The sequence below is a fragment of the Mustela nivalis genome (genome assembly GCF_964662115.1).
Source record: "Mustela nivalis genome assembly, chromosome: X".
NCBI lineage: Eukaryota > Metazoa > Chordata > Mammalia > Carnivora > Mustelidae > Mustela > Mustela nivalis.
This window is the reverse complement of record NC_139040.1, coordinates 35,171,347-35,188,907: the sequence shown is the minus strand read 5'-3', so window position 1 is coordinate 35,188,907 and position 17,561 is coordinate 35,171,347. Positions and strand designations below refer to the sequence as shown.

The 17,561-nt window shown below is 39.3% G+C and overlaps 1 protein-coding gene across 6 annotated transcripts in view; it reads left to right on the top strand.

Annotated features, from left to right (window-relative positions):
* The window catches only part of RTL4 (retrotransposon Gag like 4), a 365,948-nt gene extending 348,645 nt beyond the window's left edge, over positions 1-17,303 (top strand). For 3 of the 6 annotated variants that reach the window (XM_082716421.1, XM_082716424.1, XM_082716422.1), the window contains one exon: positions 13,146-17,303. In XM_082716421.1, coding sequence (XP_082572547.1) covers positions 13,402-14,307 — 906 coding nt within the window. In that variant the 5' untranslated portion in view covers positions 13,146-13,401 and the 3' untranslated portion in view covers positions 14,308-17,303. Of the gene's footprint in view, positions 1-11,319; positions 11,457-11,506; positions 11,579-13,145 lie in introns of those variants that run through there. The other 3 variants (XM_082716423.1, XM_082716420.1, XM_082716425.1) reach the window with 2 other exon arrangements.
* Positions 17,304-17,561: the final 258 nt, after the last annotated feature.

Genomic DNA, 17,561 nt, shown 5'->3' with positions numbered 1-17,561 from the left:
ACCACCAAATCAAAGATAGGGATATGGAGAGCTGGTGTGCAATCTTGTGTCTAAAACACTCTACATCCATGGTGAAGTTAATGGCCAATTTTCAGCATTCATTTATCTTCTGTAAAGATGGCCAAAGTTGACTGAATTATTCAAAACCATGGCTTCCACCACTGTCAATACATAGACTTTCAGTACTCTGGGGCATGGGGTTGAATATGATAAAAAAATTAAGAGTTCCATTTCTTTCACCTACAATCACTGAGAGTCAATCATATTCCCTCTCTGTGTCTCCATTATCTTCCTGAAATGACCTAGATGAGGGGATTTCATATTTCAAGATGATGCTACCCATAGATGCTTCTCTCAGGATTTTGAAAAATAATCTGCCAATACACTTTTAAGTGATATTTTCATATGAGAACAATTAAAAGCCATATAGGCAGAAAAAAAAAGATGAAAGGAAGAGGAACACAAAGGGTCCTCTATATCACTGCCACTATGACAAATACACTTGAGGCCACCTAGAGCAGTGCCCTGCCTCCACTATAAGTCAACACAAATCCATTTCATAGCTGGTGCTTTAGCCATCCCTGAGTATACTGATTCCATTTTTTGTTTACTCATGTACACAAGTTCATCTCCAGATCTAAATAAACATTTCCTTGATGCAATTCCATCCTATTTCTTTCTTGGTTTATTTTATGAAGAAGGGGATCATGTGGCTTGGTGACATTTTACTCTGGCACAGATTTTCAGGGTCTCCCTGCAGACTGAATCCCTGAGGCCTGGTGGCAAGTCACAACCAGTTTCCTTTACAGTGATACACCCTTACAGAAGATAGGATGACTTAACAGTCTGACAGACATTTAAAGTGTGAAGATGAATAAAAGATACATCATTCCTGATGGGTGTGTGCATGTGTGTGTGTGTGTGTGTGTATGCTGTCAGTCGATGTAAGCACTATTCTAAAAACATACAGTACCATATCAGCGCAAGAGGGTGTTGGAAATAAAAAAAGAGTTGGCACATGGACAATTTTGGATAGGTCTATGCGGATGTGAAAACCAAGCTGAGAATGAGTTTGTTAGTCCTCATCCATTGCCCTGCTTTGAAAATCGTATTTGGGAGTTTTGTTTCCTTTCTTTTTGACTTCTTTCAAGTCTCACATTATTAGCCTGTAGATATACTGCATAATGATCCAGAGGTGCTATGTCTAATGTGAGTGGTGACAGGTAAGAGATTCTAGCCAAAATATATTACTCACTGGTTGTTAGTTTGCCTGAAATTCTATCATTATAATTTCTTATTTGAGGAATGTACTATAACTCAGATACTGGAAAAGGGAGACCTTCAGCTTACTCTAGTGAGGATTGATTTCCAGACATTCAGGGCTTTAAGGACTATGGGCTAGCCAGAAGTCCAGGTGAAAAAGCAGAGAACAGAGAGTCCGAAGTCACAAAATTTCAATATTGTTTACTTCACACGCTCATAGAAACATTTGAGGATGTTCATTCAACCTTTATGTATTTCAGAAAATCCCCTAAAGTATTCATCCAATTATTACTTAAATACCTCCAGTGATAGAAAACCCCTTTCTTAATGAAGTGTACTTTATTGTTAGACAGTTGTAAACTTTAGAAAGTTCTATGCTGTAGGAATCCCAAATCTGCCTCTTTGTAGCTTCCATACTATTGATATTTTTTCTTCATAGACCTAGATTGCTTCCTTGTCCCCATGAAGACTCTTTGGATAGGTAAAGGCAGCTTTCCTGATGTCCTACCCTTAATGCATCTTCTCCCATTTCATACAATATTCTTTGAAGGATGTAAAGATAGGGATAATAATGAACAGCCAATAGGAGAAAGAACAAATGACTCATGGCCTTACAGCATCTTCTCTCTCTCTCTCTCTCTCCCTTTTTTTTTTTTTTAAGATTTTGTTTATTTGTTTGACAGAGCGAGAGCACAAGCAGGGGGAGTTGCAGGCAGAGGGAGAGGGAGAAGGAGGTTCCCCTCTGAGCAAGGAGCCTGATGCAAGGCTTGATCCCAGGACCCTGGGATCATGACCTGAGCCAAAGGCAGATGCTTAACAAACTGAGCCACCCAGGTGCCCTGACCCTTCAGGGTCTTTTATAAAAACACACAATAATAAAATGTAAAAAACTGACAATGCCAAGTGTTAGCAAGAGTGTATGATGGGAATACTCATATATTGCTGGTAAGAATGCAAAATGGTATAGTCACTTTAGGAAATAATTTTCAGTATCTTATAAAGTTAAACAGTCTTACCACATGACTTACTCCTAGGTATTTAACCCAAGAAAAAATGAAAATATATGTATGCACACAGACTTCTACACTATTGTTCATAGCAGCTTTATTTGTAATGTCCCCAATCTGGAAACAACTCAAATGTTCATCAACAAGGTGAAACAAGATGTAATGTAACAACATAATAGACTCTTTCTGGCAATAAAAAAATATGAAGTTCTGATATATCCATGACATGGATGAACCTCAGAATTATGCTAAGTGAAAGAAGCCCATCACAAAAGACCACATATTGTATGATCACATTTATGTGAAATGTCCAGAAAAGACAAATCTATAAAAGCAGAAAGTAGATTCATAGTTCCCTGGGACCAGGGACGTGGGAACTGACTACAAAGAAACATGACATAATTTTGGAGGTTATGGAAATATTCTATAAGCCAAATACAGGAGTGGTTACACATATGTATATATTTATCAAAACTCATAATCTGTATATTTTAAATTGAATTTTATTTTGTATAAGTTATACTCCCAATATATCCACAGATTTTTTTTTTTTAAAAGCCAGGCAGGGGCTAGCTTCTTGCAAGGTCCTGTTGCTTTTGGTCCCTTTGTATCCCCAGTTATCCTTTCGGGACTCCAAATGCTAATGGCAGCACCATCCTAGATACATAGGTCATCAAGAACACAGAAATACAAGTAGGTAGAAAAAACTAAACCTTACTGGAAATATGATCTACAAGCAAGATGAGAGAAGAAGCCTTGGCTTTGCTGAAATCTGGGGCTCAAGACAGAAGGGCTTTGCAAAGGGGGTATTTTGAGCATATTAAAAGCAAAGACCACACATATAATGACAGCATTTTCTCACCTGTGATGGATGTGAGGAAGGGAACTGTTTGTGTGTCAACTATAAGCTATTTCCCTGTCATATCTGTACTTAGAATGTCATCAGAGTTATCAGCCCTTCTAACAATAGTTTTTCCGTTCACTTTTCTTTTTGCTCTAGACAAATTTCAAGCAGCTCAAGAAACACTCTCCTTGAAAGGCTTTTTATTTTTGATCCAACTAGACTTGTTTCAGTCTTGAGTCATTAACTTTTAGACGGAGGAAGACTTGCTGTAAGTTTCTCATTCATCCTTATCTGATCTTCCCAAACTTATAAAACAGTTACAATCATTATTAGTTATTTTACAGGTGAGAAAATTGAGGTATGTGAGGTTCAAAAACTTGCCCAAGTACTAATAACTAATCTATGGAGCTAATAGTCTGAACTGTAACTACTACCTAGGTCTGGGCTCTTAACTGCCAAAACCTTCTGTCTTATACTATTAAAATAATAGCTATCATTGATCTAAATTGCTGTTATGAGAAGGTACTGTGACAAGCAGTTTGCACACATTACTTTAGTAATTCTAGAATGCCCATGAGTCTATGTGGGCTTATTACTATTTCCCAGTTCCCAACACAGTGCCTGGCATATAATAGACATTCAATAAAATTTATCATATGAGTAAATGAATAGCCCTCTGTGGTAGATATTATTGGTCCCATCTATGATAAAGAAAATGAAGTTCAAAAGAAAAAAAAAAGAAAATGAAACTCAAAGAGATTAGTTTGCTTAAGTTTACACAACTCTCAACTGGCAGCGCCCAAAACTCTATACCACTCTGTGTCTGTCCCAGTGTCAAAGGGTTGGAGAATGTCAGCCAGTGAAAATAGAGCAATTTATCAATAAGAGCACAGAATTAGGGTTACTGCTGCTGCTTGGGGTACTAAAGAATCCCAACTCTTCTCATTTCATCTTTTCATATCTCCCAGAATCTACTGTGACTGATTCTGTTTGGAGCATAACACATAAGAGGTTAAGTAATTCTCCTGTTTTCACTTGAGAGAAGTTGAAAATGCCATATCTTTAAACAACTCTTATGTGGATTATTTCACATTTGTTTTTTTTTTTCCAAGTTTGCCAGATACTGCTTCAAACTATTTCCAGGACATAGTGTTATGAACAAGAGTTAAGTATTCTAGTCCAAGATCTAATACTAAACAGTAATATGTCCTTAGACAACTCTTTATCTGTTGGAGGGAGTGTTGAGTACCTGGCATACTTCATAGTTTGTCAAAATGATGATGAGATGGGAGGAGAATACTTAGATCACATAAAATGCTCTGCATACATGTGGGATGTTACCAATTATTGAATGACGTTAAAAGGTTACTTCTGCACTATACTCTATAATCCCTGTATTGCTTGTTTACTCATAGTCAAGGGTGGGAGGGGAAAGAAGGGCTGACAAGAAAGGGTTTGGAATTGGAACTTAGCAAAGAAAGTCATAAACATGACCCAAATCATTTTCCATTTATCGAGCCTCAAATTTTTCATCTCTAAACTGTGACTACAAGAAGTCTTCTTGTAATTGAAAAACATGATACATACTAAGTTGCTTATATTAAGTTTTACCCAACTTGAATAGGGCCACAGTTTGCACACACACCACAGGGACCTGAAAATGAAAAAAGTTTAAATCTAAGTGGTTTAAACTCTGTCAGCTCATCAGTTGTAAGTGGTATTCAGCACTAAGTGAATTGCACTTAATGAATTAAAGATGAAAGAGACAGCAGGGAGCCCGAATGCAGGAGAAGACCTTTCATTTCAAACTTAAAGGGCTAATTTTATGACTATTTGAGATCTGCAGATCAGAATTTTTCCACTCTTCCCCTAATTGTTTACTCAAAACAGCATATACTGTTTGAAACGTTGGGAACATTGGGAACGGATGGAGAAGCCAAGCTAAGCCCTCAAACTGATAAACAAGGCCTGCTGTATCTTAGCCAATGAGTCCTCTACAGAAATAGGGGTTTGCAGGTACATGAACAAGATAGGTTACATTCGTTGTGGATCTGAAGATCAGATTCCAAATTGCATACAACTCCCAGTCAGTGTCAGCACCCACATTTCACCTGTGTTCTCAAGCAAGTTATAGAATCTATAGTTTTGGAAGGACTAGATCATCCTTATGATACTTTCTTACCTGACTCTTGGGAGTCCCTACTCTAAGTCCTTGCCAGGTGGTAATCCTAACTTTGCTTACATTTTTCCAATGATGTGGAACTCATAGTTGACTTGGTGGAAATAGTCATCCCATCTCCACCCCACCTTCCCAAAGGTATCTTCAGTTAGTTCTTCCCTTGGCCCTGAGAGCAAGTATTCTGCATGAGTCCTTCAGAGACAGTTATACATGTATCACACTTCCTCCTTGCCCCTTGATTTAACTTAATATCTCAGTGCCCTGGTTTTCTGGCCTAGAAAATGGCAAAATTGTAATTAGGATTAAATGAAGTAATGCATATTAAAGTGATTTTTAAGATATCTGAATCTGTGTTCACATAGTGAAGTTCACTGGTGTGGGAAACTCATTTTTTCTTTTTGGTTGCTTTTTTAATATCTTCACATATTGATTAGATGGTGCTTAGATTGTTATGGCAATAGCTCAACCCAGCTTCACTGAGATGGTCCCAATTTAAAATATTTCATTGCATTGTTCTTGTAAAACACAGCAAAGAGCACATTCAGTTATGCAAAACATCCCCTCAGACTACTTCCTTTTTTTCTTAACTTTTAAGTTATATCTATGTTTCTGCATTTCAGTTTCAGAACTCCTGGCAGCTTTATTCCTATATTATGTGATATTTGTGATATTAGTAATCTGAACCACTGCAAACACATGTTCATTTTTTAGTTTTAATTCCAGTATAGTTAACATAAAATGCTGTATTAGTTTCAGGTGTACCATATAGTGATTCAAAAATTCTATACATCACCCAGTGCTCATCACAAAAATTGCACTCCTTAAATTCCATCACCTATTTCACCTCAGACTATTTTCTTGAACCTAGAAGTAATACAGAAGTCTTTATCAGACCCCATCATTTGTTTTTGATTGCAAAAAACAAGATCATCGAATGTATTAGGCTTAAGGAAGAAGGGAAAAATAAAGGAATGAAAAGCTAAGAACTGGTGATACAAATGCTTGCTGGCCCTTCTCAAGTCCCAGCCACTTCTACTAAGACTCTATTCCCTGCTTGCTTAATAAGCTTCCTCCTGTTTTGACAAGATTTTCATGACTAGATTCCAGGTCTTCTTTTTCTTATCATAATTTTAATGTCAGACTACTAGCAGGGATTCTTTTATCTTTCCGCTAGCCCTATCTATCAACACAGATTTATATAAAGCTTATGGGACCAGCCCTGTGCAAAGTATTATGGGGGTTTAAAGAAAAGAGTTTTCCCCCTGGAGGGCTCATACAATCACGTGTCCTTCCATAACTCAGGGGATGGAGATATTAGTAATTGTCTGAGTAGTCAGAGGAGGTTGTATCAAAGAGGCTGAATGTGAGCTGGGCATAGGAAGAGAAAAGAAATGGGCTTTCAGACGAGGGGAGAGAGAGATTAAAAGCAGAAGTGGGCATGATTACATGTTTGGAAGTGGAGGCAGGGGCTTGATTTCCTTATGTGTAAAATGCAAATCGTTATACCTACTTCATAGGACTGCTAAAAGGATTATGTGGTCTGGTAGAGAGGTGGCAGAGGTATGTTTCACATATTGCATTTATTCCTCCAGTCTGTGGCAGACACTGACAGTTCTCCACTGCATTCTATCAGTGAGGCAAGCTGCAGGTACAGAATACTTTTAAATAAGGCTCCAGACAGCTAGTATCAGAGTGTATAAACTGACATAAATTAGGCATTCAAGAAATCGTAAGTGTTATTACGTCAAAGACCCACACAATGTCTAATATTACTGGACAAAAATAACTTGTCTATTCCACTATTACCAAATACAGATGCAAGCCTCTACATTTCCAGTGTGTCAGAGGCCCACCATGTCCTCAACACTTGCAGGATTGAAATGAGACTTGGGCTTGATCCTGCTACAGAGCTTATCTGCCATATGTTGTAATATCTCCTGTAAGCTTTAAGTACTAGCACCCTTGATCTTCAGGAGTTTTCAAACCTCCAGAACACAGCTACTTCCACTAAAATTATCATTTTACCACCCATATAATGTTGGTACCCCTCAGGGACTGAACCAAGCAGGCAAGTGTAGTGAAGAGACAAAATGGAATTTGTCTTTGGGGTTTTTCTTTGATTCTATGTAGCTCTTTTATATATTGACTCTATTTTATTCATAATACTCTGTTATTGTGTTATGATTCCTGCCCAGTGGCCAGTATTACCCTCTGCCCAGACTCCAGATTCTTGCCTTCCTCTAAAAACTCACCCATTCCTTCAATTCTACTTCTCTGCAGGACAGAGAAAAGAAAGCTGCAAATGGGTCAGGCAGTGCTGGGACAATGTTATCAATCATGGCTCCAGGTGGTGAAGGAGCAAGAACATCCAGGCATTTGTTATGGCTGCCAGCAGGGACAGCAGGCAAGGGGGAGAAGGCAGAGGAAGGAGGAGACAGGGAAATACAACCTTAGAATGTTAAATAGGCGCATGGAACAGGAAGGCTGATGGAGCAAGTGTGGCTCCACTAATGTTATGCACATTAGAAAGGTCAACCGGGAAACTCTCAGGGAACACTTGTAGAGAGTGTTCATGACATGTTTAACTTCATAAGCCGCTTGGCCATGGCCAGCTGAGCCAGAAGAAAGGTTGAAGGTTAAAGGAAGGTATGAAGTCTGAATCATACTGGTAGCCAGATTGACCCCAGCTGGGCTGCTGCTGTTCTATCTCTAATATAGGGATATTTCTGCCTCACTCACAGGCAGAGAAGAGCAGTACAAACCTCCCAACAGGAACCATAGAGCCTGAGAGCAGGGTCAGCTCAATTTTCACCCTCTCTGTTATTCCCAAGCCAGCTACATTTCACATTCCTGAGCCAGGCCTGCACTAGACCACTGTTTAGACATGACCATACAGTCTTAGGCAGAGCCTCGGAAGGAAGCAATCCACATATCACATGCTTCACAGGCCACTTTAGGGGCCAAATATTTTCCACTTTCAAAAACATAGATAGTGCTAAAGCAGAAAGATTCTTTTTCCCCCCATTTCCTTTTCTTTTCTTTTATTTCCTTTCAGTGTTCCAAGATTCATTGTTTATGCACCGCACCCAGTGGTCCATGCAATACGAGCCCTCCATAATACCCACCACCAGGCTCACCCAACCTTCTATCCCCTCCCCTCCAAAACCCTCAGTTTGTTTCTCAGAGTCCACAGTCTCTCATGGTTTATCTCCCCCTCCAATTTCCCCCAACTCACTTCTCCACTCCATCTCCCCATGTCCTCCGTGTTATTCCTCATGCTCCACAAGTAAGTGACCATATGATAATTGACTCTCTCTGCTTGACTTATTTCACTCATCATTATCTCTTCCAGTCCCATTCATGTCGATACAAAAGTTGGGTATTCATCCTTTCTGATGAAGGCATCATACTCCACTATATATATGGACCATATCTTCTTTATCCATTCGTCCGTTGAATGGCATCTTGGTTCTTTCCACAGTTTGGTGACTGTGGCCATTGCTGCTATGAACATTGGAGGTACAGATGGCCCTTCTTTTCACTACATCTGTATTTTTGGGGTAAATACCCACTAGTGCAATTGCAGGATCATAGAGTAGTTCTATTTTTAATTTCTTAAGGCATCTCCACACTGTTTTCCAAAGTGGCTGCACCAACTTGCATTCCCATCAACAGTGTAAGAGGGTTCTCCTTTCTCCACACCCTCTCCAACACTTATTGGATACTGTCTTGTTAATTTTGGCCATTCTAACTGGTGTAAGTAAGCTGGTATCTCAATGTGGTTTTGATTTGAATCTCCCTGATGGCTAATGATGACGAACATTTTTTCATGCGTCTGTTAGCCATTTGTATGTCTTCTTTGGAGAAATGTCTGTTCATGTCTTCTGCCCATTTTTTAAGAGTATTCAACCTAGAGTTTCTCAAATACTGTCAGAGAAACTTCCGCATCAGCATCATCTGCAGAGCTTGATTAAAATGCAGATTATCTGGTCCCACCCCAGATCCAATGAGTTTCACCTTCTAGGGGTCAAGCCCAAGAACCTGCATATTAAACTTCCAAGAGATTCTTATGTACCCTGAAACTTGAGAACCTCTGACAAATGTCATAGCTCTGTGTGGTCAGTTGCCCAATATTCCTAAGGTAAAATCTGAAGACCTCTTACCACAGAATCATTTGGAGTGTCTATAAAAAAAAAATTCAGATTTCTGGGTCTTCTGGCTTTCCTGAATCATAATTTCTTAGATGTGATAAAATTTGAGAAACCCTCTCCCTTCATCGTACAGATAAGATAGAGGAAGTAACTTGCCCAATGTTGTCAGTCCAGATGATGGCAGAGCTAGGGTTATACCCAAATCTCCAAACAAATCTAAATGGTATGCCCCTGTGGTTACTTCTTGAGGGTTGATTTTGTCTCAGTTTAGCTTTCATGGCCAGAGCTACCCTTAGAATGTCTGGAGCTCAAGAGCAAAAATGCAAGTGCTCTGGGTAGTTGGATGACAGTAGTTGAAGACTTCTCCAAAGTTTAGTGAAGAACAGTTCGGAAATAAAGTAGTGTAAAATCATAAAGCTCTCTTATAAGCAGAAGTGTACTTCAGGCCCTTCACCAAATGGAGTTTCTGAGGACTCCAGCATGGAGTAGTTTCATGCAGGGAAACTATCAACCTTGGCTTTAAGTCAAACTGAACATAAACACCAAAATGGCCTTTAAGAGTTTACTAAATTTATTTTTGCCTTGTTGTTTTTATAATTGAGCACATGGCAATCAAGTAAAAACTTAACATATGCAGTTTTATGTCAGACCTTGTCCACGCTCACTAGTCTGATTCCCCAAACCTGTGCATTTGAGGTTCCAGCTTAGTTTCTGCTTTATCTCCTCAAGACTGAGGTCTGGAACTCCTCCAGACTGGCATGCTCTACACTAGGATCTTCTGGGACAATCTGATAAAGGCCATTGACTTCTAAAAGGAGAGTAATTTCCAAAACAATAAGGTGAGATAGATTTTCTTTGAGAGATTGAGAAATTACCATTGATAAGAGTGCCATTGTATGATTTGCATTTGGGCAAATGCTTATAATTTTGGCAAGTGTTTCACCAATGCTACATAATTAGAAAAATTAAATGCTCTGCAACCTTGAATATACAATTCTATAAAGAAACAGGAGACCTCTACAGATATTCTGGAATTGCTGAGGGTGGAGGGAAAGGACAGAAGGCAGGAACAAAGAAAGAAAAGTTATAATCACACTCTTCCAACCAAAAGAAGAATTTGGTAGAGAGGTCTATACCTCTTATTTTCGATTCTGAAATCAAAGAGCTCTCTATAGCAGAGGTATTTTTTCATTAATTTGATATCAAATCTGACCTAAACTGACATGAACTTAGTCTTTGTCTCTTTTAGAATGAATATTCTGACATTTTTTTTCCTACATTTTTCCTGAATAATTAATGGCTCAATTATGGGATATTTTCCTGGAACAACTGGGACTGTTATATAATAAACTGTACAAACTCTGTGTTACCTTTCAAAAATTAAAAAAAAACTGAATTCTAAAACACAGATAACAGATTGTGGACCTAGAAAAATGATAGCTAACATTTATGAATCATCTGCCATCTACATGAAGCTGTGTTAATCTTTTGTCATCTCATTTAATACTCACAACAACACTATGAGGAAGGTATTAAAATCACCTCCATTTTAAAGGTTGAAAACTGGTTCTTGGAGAGATTAAGTAACTTTCTAGAGTCACATGACTTTTGGCCAAGCCAAGATTTGGACCCAGGTCAGTCTGACTGTAGAACCTACAGGCTAAATTCTTATACTCCACTGTCTGGGAGAGAAGAACAGTTCTGAAAAACAGTGTGAGCTCTATGTGGACTTTATGCAGAAGTATATGCCACCTATTATTCAATGTCATTTGAGGGCCTCCTACTTCCAAATATGTCCCCTTCCCCATTCTTACTTCTTGTGATTTTATAATATGGCTTTATTCCTTGAGGTTCATCTGGATGGCTTTCTCACAGGGACCACCAACATCAGAAATCCTCTGGGCAGCTTGCTAGAAGTACAGATTTCTGGCATCCACCCAGACCTATTGAATTGGAATTGTTGGAGATTGGGACCAAGTTGTTTCTTATGCACATTAAAGTCTGAGGAAAAGGTAAATGACTTGAGAAAGGCCAATCATTAAACCTCATTAATTAATTAACATCTTACTTTTCAATGACACCTAGCTGGATTGAGAGAAATAAATTCGTGAATGGCCACCTGGAAAATGAAAAGGTAGACTAACTAGAATGGTGAGATATGGGAAGGAAGGAAGAAAGAGTATGACAATATCTGCCTTCTTTGGCAATATGCAACAATGAAAGAACCTCACCAGTGATATTGTTAGCTGCACTGGAACATTCTTGAGAGCATCTCTCTGCCACTTAGAGCATCTATCTATTATCTCATTGATACCACCCTCTGATGTGGACAAGTTAGTCAACCTCATTAAAGAGGAAATTGAGGGGCACCTGGGTGGCTCAGTGGGTTGAGCCGCTGCCTTCGGCTCAGGTCATGATCTCAGGGTCCTGGGATCGGGTCCCACATCAGGCTCTCTGCTCAGCAGGGAGCCTGCTTCCCAATCTCTCTCTGCTTGCCTCTCCATCTACTTGTGATATTTCTCTGTCAAATAAATACATAAAATCTTTAAAAAAAAAGAGAGAGAAAATTGAGACCCAAATGAGTTCTTTAATGTCATCCAACTGATTAATGCCGTGTTTGGGTAAGTTTCTGGCCTCTAATCTTGTACAGTTTCAATCCTCCAGTAATTTCTTCCATAGGTCCAGAGAGGAGGAGCCATCAAACAAAACCTAGAGAATCAAGTCCTACACTCAATGATGCACATTTTTGCCCAATAGTGACCAATTTATATACAATTAAATGGTATGCTACACAAGGAAAGGGCAATGAGAGGAATTATACTGCAGAATAGTTCAACTGATATGCTGTATGTTTGGGATTTGTTTTTTAACTTACAGATTCCTTTACTCTCGTTATCAATGTGGGGATGACTACTAAACATTTTGATCTTTATACTCTAAAGAATATTCTGTTCTTGTTTACTAAGTTCCCAACTTCACCTCTTCATCTTGCAGGTGGTATGTTAAGCCTCCATTACAGCCAAATGTGACCTTAGATAAGGACTAGGAATCTAAAAAAACATGGATTAACTACCACCATAGTAATTAGATCACTACAGAAATGCAGGCTAGGTTTGGGGCATTGAGGTTCAAGTCCAACCAGTGATTATTCCAGTTAAGCTACTTGCTCTCTAAAAAAGCTTTTCTCAAATTTCAGTGCACATTTGAATCACCTGGCAAATCTGTTTAAGTGGAATACTAATTCAGTAGGTCTGGGTTGGGACCTGAGAGTCCGCATTTCTAACAGTCTCCCTGGTGATGCTTATGGTGCTGGCTCTCAGATTACATTTTAAGTAGCAAGGGCCATGAACCATCATCATGCCCAAGTAGCATGTACAAATTAACATATTTGTGGTCTTGGAGGAAGTGCTGTTTCTGACAGTAGTACTGGTGAGCATGCCAGCTCTGATATTAAGTAGTTGTGTGACCTTGGGCAAACATCTTTACCTTTCTGGGTCTCTGTTTCCTCATTCATGAAATTATGAATTTGGCCTGGGTAATTTTTAATAATAATAATAATCTCTGATAAAAAAGAGATACTTTAGAATCAAAGGCTTAGTTTGATGGTAAATTTCCCCCTATATTACAAGGAAAGGGAATGGGGAGAGAAATATGTTACTTTTGCATTTGTATTCTTAATTCTAATTCTCTATGTGTCCTAGGGTAATTTATCACTTCTGAATGTGCAGAACATTGGCATTCTCCATGAGAAGAGTCAACATTGAATAGTGGGCAACAATTTTGGCATCTCTTCAATTCATCTCTTAGTGTCCCCTTGTGACTGCTTCATAAGTAGCAGTTTTGGCTACTTGCTCATGACACTATTTTTCTGATAACAGAGGAAACCTACTGTCTGCCCATTGGTTTCCAGTACTGCCACTCAATTCTACTTAGTCTCACTTGATTTCAGAAGAGCCAATGGAGAAGTACACAGAATCACCACCTACCTTGCAAGTAGAGCATTCCTCCCTTCAGACTGAGAATCTGATTCTACAGCCACAAATACAGCATCTAAATGAAGAGGGCTCTGATCTGAGGGGCCAAGTCATGCCTACCCTGGCTACCGTGATGATGTCTGTACCCCGCTCACTTGAACATCTCTCTCAGTTTCACCATGACCCTGCCAACCTCTCAATATTTCTTGCACAGTTGACAACTCTCAAGTTCCCCAGTCCTGCAGATGATGTCCAAGTCAAGTTCTTTTTTGACTGCCTATCTCAGCAGATGGAAAGTTGTGGAGTCATATTTGGGCCTGACCAGAGCTCTCAGCAGAAACAATATGAGAACTTTGTTTTTGCATTCCAGCAATCACTTGGTGTGCCTACAAAACAGGAAATAGACACTCTGAACAAGGAGGACAACTCCTCTCAGAAAGTTGCTTCTACTTTCGAGCACCTTGCTCAAAATATGAGCTATAATGAAACCAGTCAGAGTGATCACTTCCAAGAAGGAATAGCTGACTCCATCCAGGACGATTTGAGTGGCACAGATATGATGGATAACCTTCCAGACCTGATCACTCAGTGTATTAAGTTGGACAAGAAACGTAGTGACAGGCCAGAGCTTCTTCAGTCAGAGACACAGCTCCCAGTGTTGGATTGCATGATCCACCATCAAGCCTTTTCCATCCCCACAGATCTGCCACCCAAGGAAGAACCTATACAGTTGCGTGGAAGCCAGCCACCACTCACTCCAGCCAAAAGAGCCCGCCAGCAAGAAGCTCAGTTGTGCCTCTACTGCAGCCAGGCTGGTCACTTCACAAGAGATTGCCTTGCCAAACGTTCTCGAGCCCCAGCAAGGATAAACAACCCAACTCACCAGTAAGAGAGCAGGTCACATTGTAAACTTATCTCCCTCTCACCTCCAGCCTTAAAAATATATATCCTGCACTAACATTTAAAATACAGGTGAGGAACTGTGATACCACTTCATAGACTGTCATGAACTCATGTGCTTCTGGAAATTTAAATAACTAGATTTTGTTCATTTGGTCACCCATCACCAAACCAAACCCAACCCAACAATGATGAAAACAACTCACAGGCACTTTCTTCAATTGGAACCAATTCCCCAAGAATACTGAAAGTCTGTAGATGAAAGTCTAGCCAGTCTGAGCCAAATGAAAACAACCCTGGACGTGCACTAAGAACCCCATTCCTTCCAATGGGTGAGATCTAGGTTGAGTTTGTTGGCTTAAGTCTTCTGTGCCTAAGATTGGGCCCAAGACTTTCACCCTAACCCTCATCCATCTGTATTATAGTTCCCTGTTGGTTTAGGACCCTTGAATTCCTGATTGCATTCCATATCCTACCAACATTTTTCTACTGGAAGCTGATACCTGCTCCTACCTATTGACTAGAGTCCAGCTTCAATACAAACCAATCTTCATGGAAACACAGCTCCACTACTATTTCATACAGCTGTGTATTTTGTTGCCATTTAAAGACCTCTACTTGCTAGAAAAAGAAAAGAAAAGAAAGACAGAAAGAAGAAATGAAAAGAGAAGGAAAAGAAAAGAAAAAAAAGGAAAAAAAAAGAAAAGAAAAGAAAAATACCCTGGATCTCTTAACTACTGACAAACCAGATGGCTTGGCCATTTGAAGACTGATTGGAATTGTTGGTCTATTTCCTTGAGAACTAGCCCTTCAGGCACATACATGTTTTTAGCCAAGCCCAACTAATTCCAAATTACTCTCCTCTTTCCCAACAACCTACTTCAGGTTATAGCATGTCTAATGGCCAAGTTTAAATGGTCTAGGATAATGACCTCTGAAAAATATTAACGAAAGTTGGGGAAGGAATCTTCACCATAATTATTATGTCTACAGCATGTCTTTGCTGTCTTACCTGGCAGGTAAGGGAACCTGGTTAAATCAATCTCCACTGAAGACTTAGGGTCAGGTTTTGTAGTAGTTTATGACCCTAGAGGTCTCAATGTGGTCACCATTTAGGATCACTACCATTGATATTGAGCTCTGTACCGTTATGGATCACCTCTGGGGATCCTCATTTAGTTGAGAATCTTGAAAAGCAAATAATGACAAACAACTTTCTGAACCATCCCATCTGAAAAATCCTGGGGCATGGACATCAACACCATTGACAAATAAATCTTAAGAAGAAGGGGTTTGATTGCTTGTGTTGTGCTCTTCGCACACAGGCACACACATCAGCTCTGTATGGATTCCTAATGCTTCTGAACAAAAGTAGTGTCATGCTGGAGAGACACAATTTTCTAAACTATTAAAGATATCCAGTAACAATTGATGCTTGCTAGTAATATTCAGTCCTCTGTTCCTTGTTTCTTGGTGCTGATGTATGTCCCTATAAATAATTGATTTCCTGAAGAAAAATCAGTAACTCCATATTCCCTAGCAGCCATCAAGACCTCTCAGAACATGAAGTGTTATTGTACTTTGGCCTTGTTCCTGAAGAATTATGCTAACTTTGACAATACTTAAACCCACCTAGGACCTTACCACTTTCATCCTATAACTAACAAGTAGATCATTTTTCCCATCAGTGCCTCACTAACCACTGTGCCAATTTTAATTTGCATTTACAAGGGGTCTCCTTTATTAACGGCTTGCTAACATCCACCTTACTCCATATGTTCTCACAACAAGGAGACTGGAATGTTCATATTCCATTTATGCCAAGAAATTCTCACTGTAGTACTGGGATTGTAGGAAAGCCTCTAAGTAGATTTATTTAAACTTTAAATGTCTCTGGGATTACCTGGAGGTATCCTGATCTAGCACCCTCAATTCTATAACAAGAGAGTAGCCCAACAGCCTTCAGTCACTTTCCTTACTGACTCCAGTATGGTCTTGGAATGTTTCCTCACCAATCTTTCCTTACCTTGGGGACATAATTTGTCATTATGTGCTCTCTCACAAAGATGCATCACCTTATTTCCTGTTTGGGCCTTCTCTCTGCAGCAACATCACCTTTTTCTCCAAGAAATCTTCAGATTTGATAGCCTCTTGGAACAGATAATTAATTCTGGGCTACTAAACTTCCCATTTCTAGAAGCTCCTTGTTGAGGAATTCCCAGTCAAGGAATTCTTGTGTTCTATGTGATACAATCCAACAGTCATATTGAGCATAGAGATAGGGTACTGAGATAATGCTTTACTGTCTACTAGCTAGCCAGAATTGTGTTTATCACTTAAAATTTTTGTTATAATGACGCCATCCACTTCATCTAGAACAAACTCATTATTTAGCATAAAGAGAGCTACACAGATATCAGATCTTATACCTAAGTGAACTTCTCTGAGAGTGAAACTAAAATCTACTGAGAACAGATGAGATGTAACCTACTTGGTCATGTAGTATGCAACTACAAAGGCTTGGGGAGTCCCCAAGTCCAGTCAAAATTGTATTTTTAGGAAGGCAGATCTGCTACATGATTGATGACCATCCAGCAAGATAAGGTCTAATCATTTTATAAGTCTGAAGAAGGAATTGTTAACAAGAAAATAGTCTTTAGGGAGTCTAGAAAAGGGGGCAATTAAAAAGCCATAGGGTAATCTCTCCAGACTCAGAGAGGGGATGTTGACCAATATATGATTTGGCAGGTCTATATACAGTGGGGTCGAGGCACCAGGCCATCCCAACTTATGTTATTAGCCATTCAGATTGCCACCTAACTCCCCTTGCTGTGACCCTATGTGCTGAGAAGTAATTTGATTGTAATTATATTCCCATATAAACTTTGTTATGAGGAGAAAATTTGTTAGTCAGCTGACCTGAATATTCTAGCCTATTTATCAGTTAATTCTCATTATAAATAAATAAATTGGTTTTGACTTATACATTACTTTTTTGTGGGTTTTAATAGGATCAATCCTCCAGATCCCAATCACTGATGAGTGCCCTGGGTGGGGGAGGGGGGATTCTCATGATGCAAAGTCAGTACCACAGTGTAAACCACAGTGAGTCCACAGAAGATTGGCTTCTCTGGGAGCCTTACATCAACAGTCATCCTCCTTTTTTAAATCTCCCTCATTTGTCTACAGCTGTAATAAAATTCCAAAATGTCTATGATTTTTAACTACTGCAGTTAACTCTGT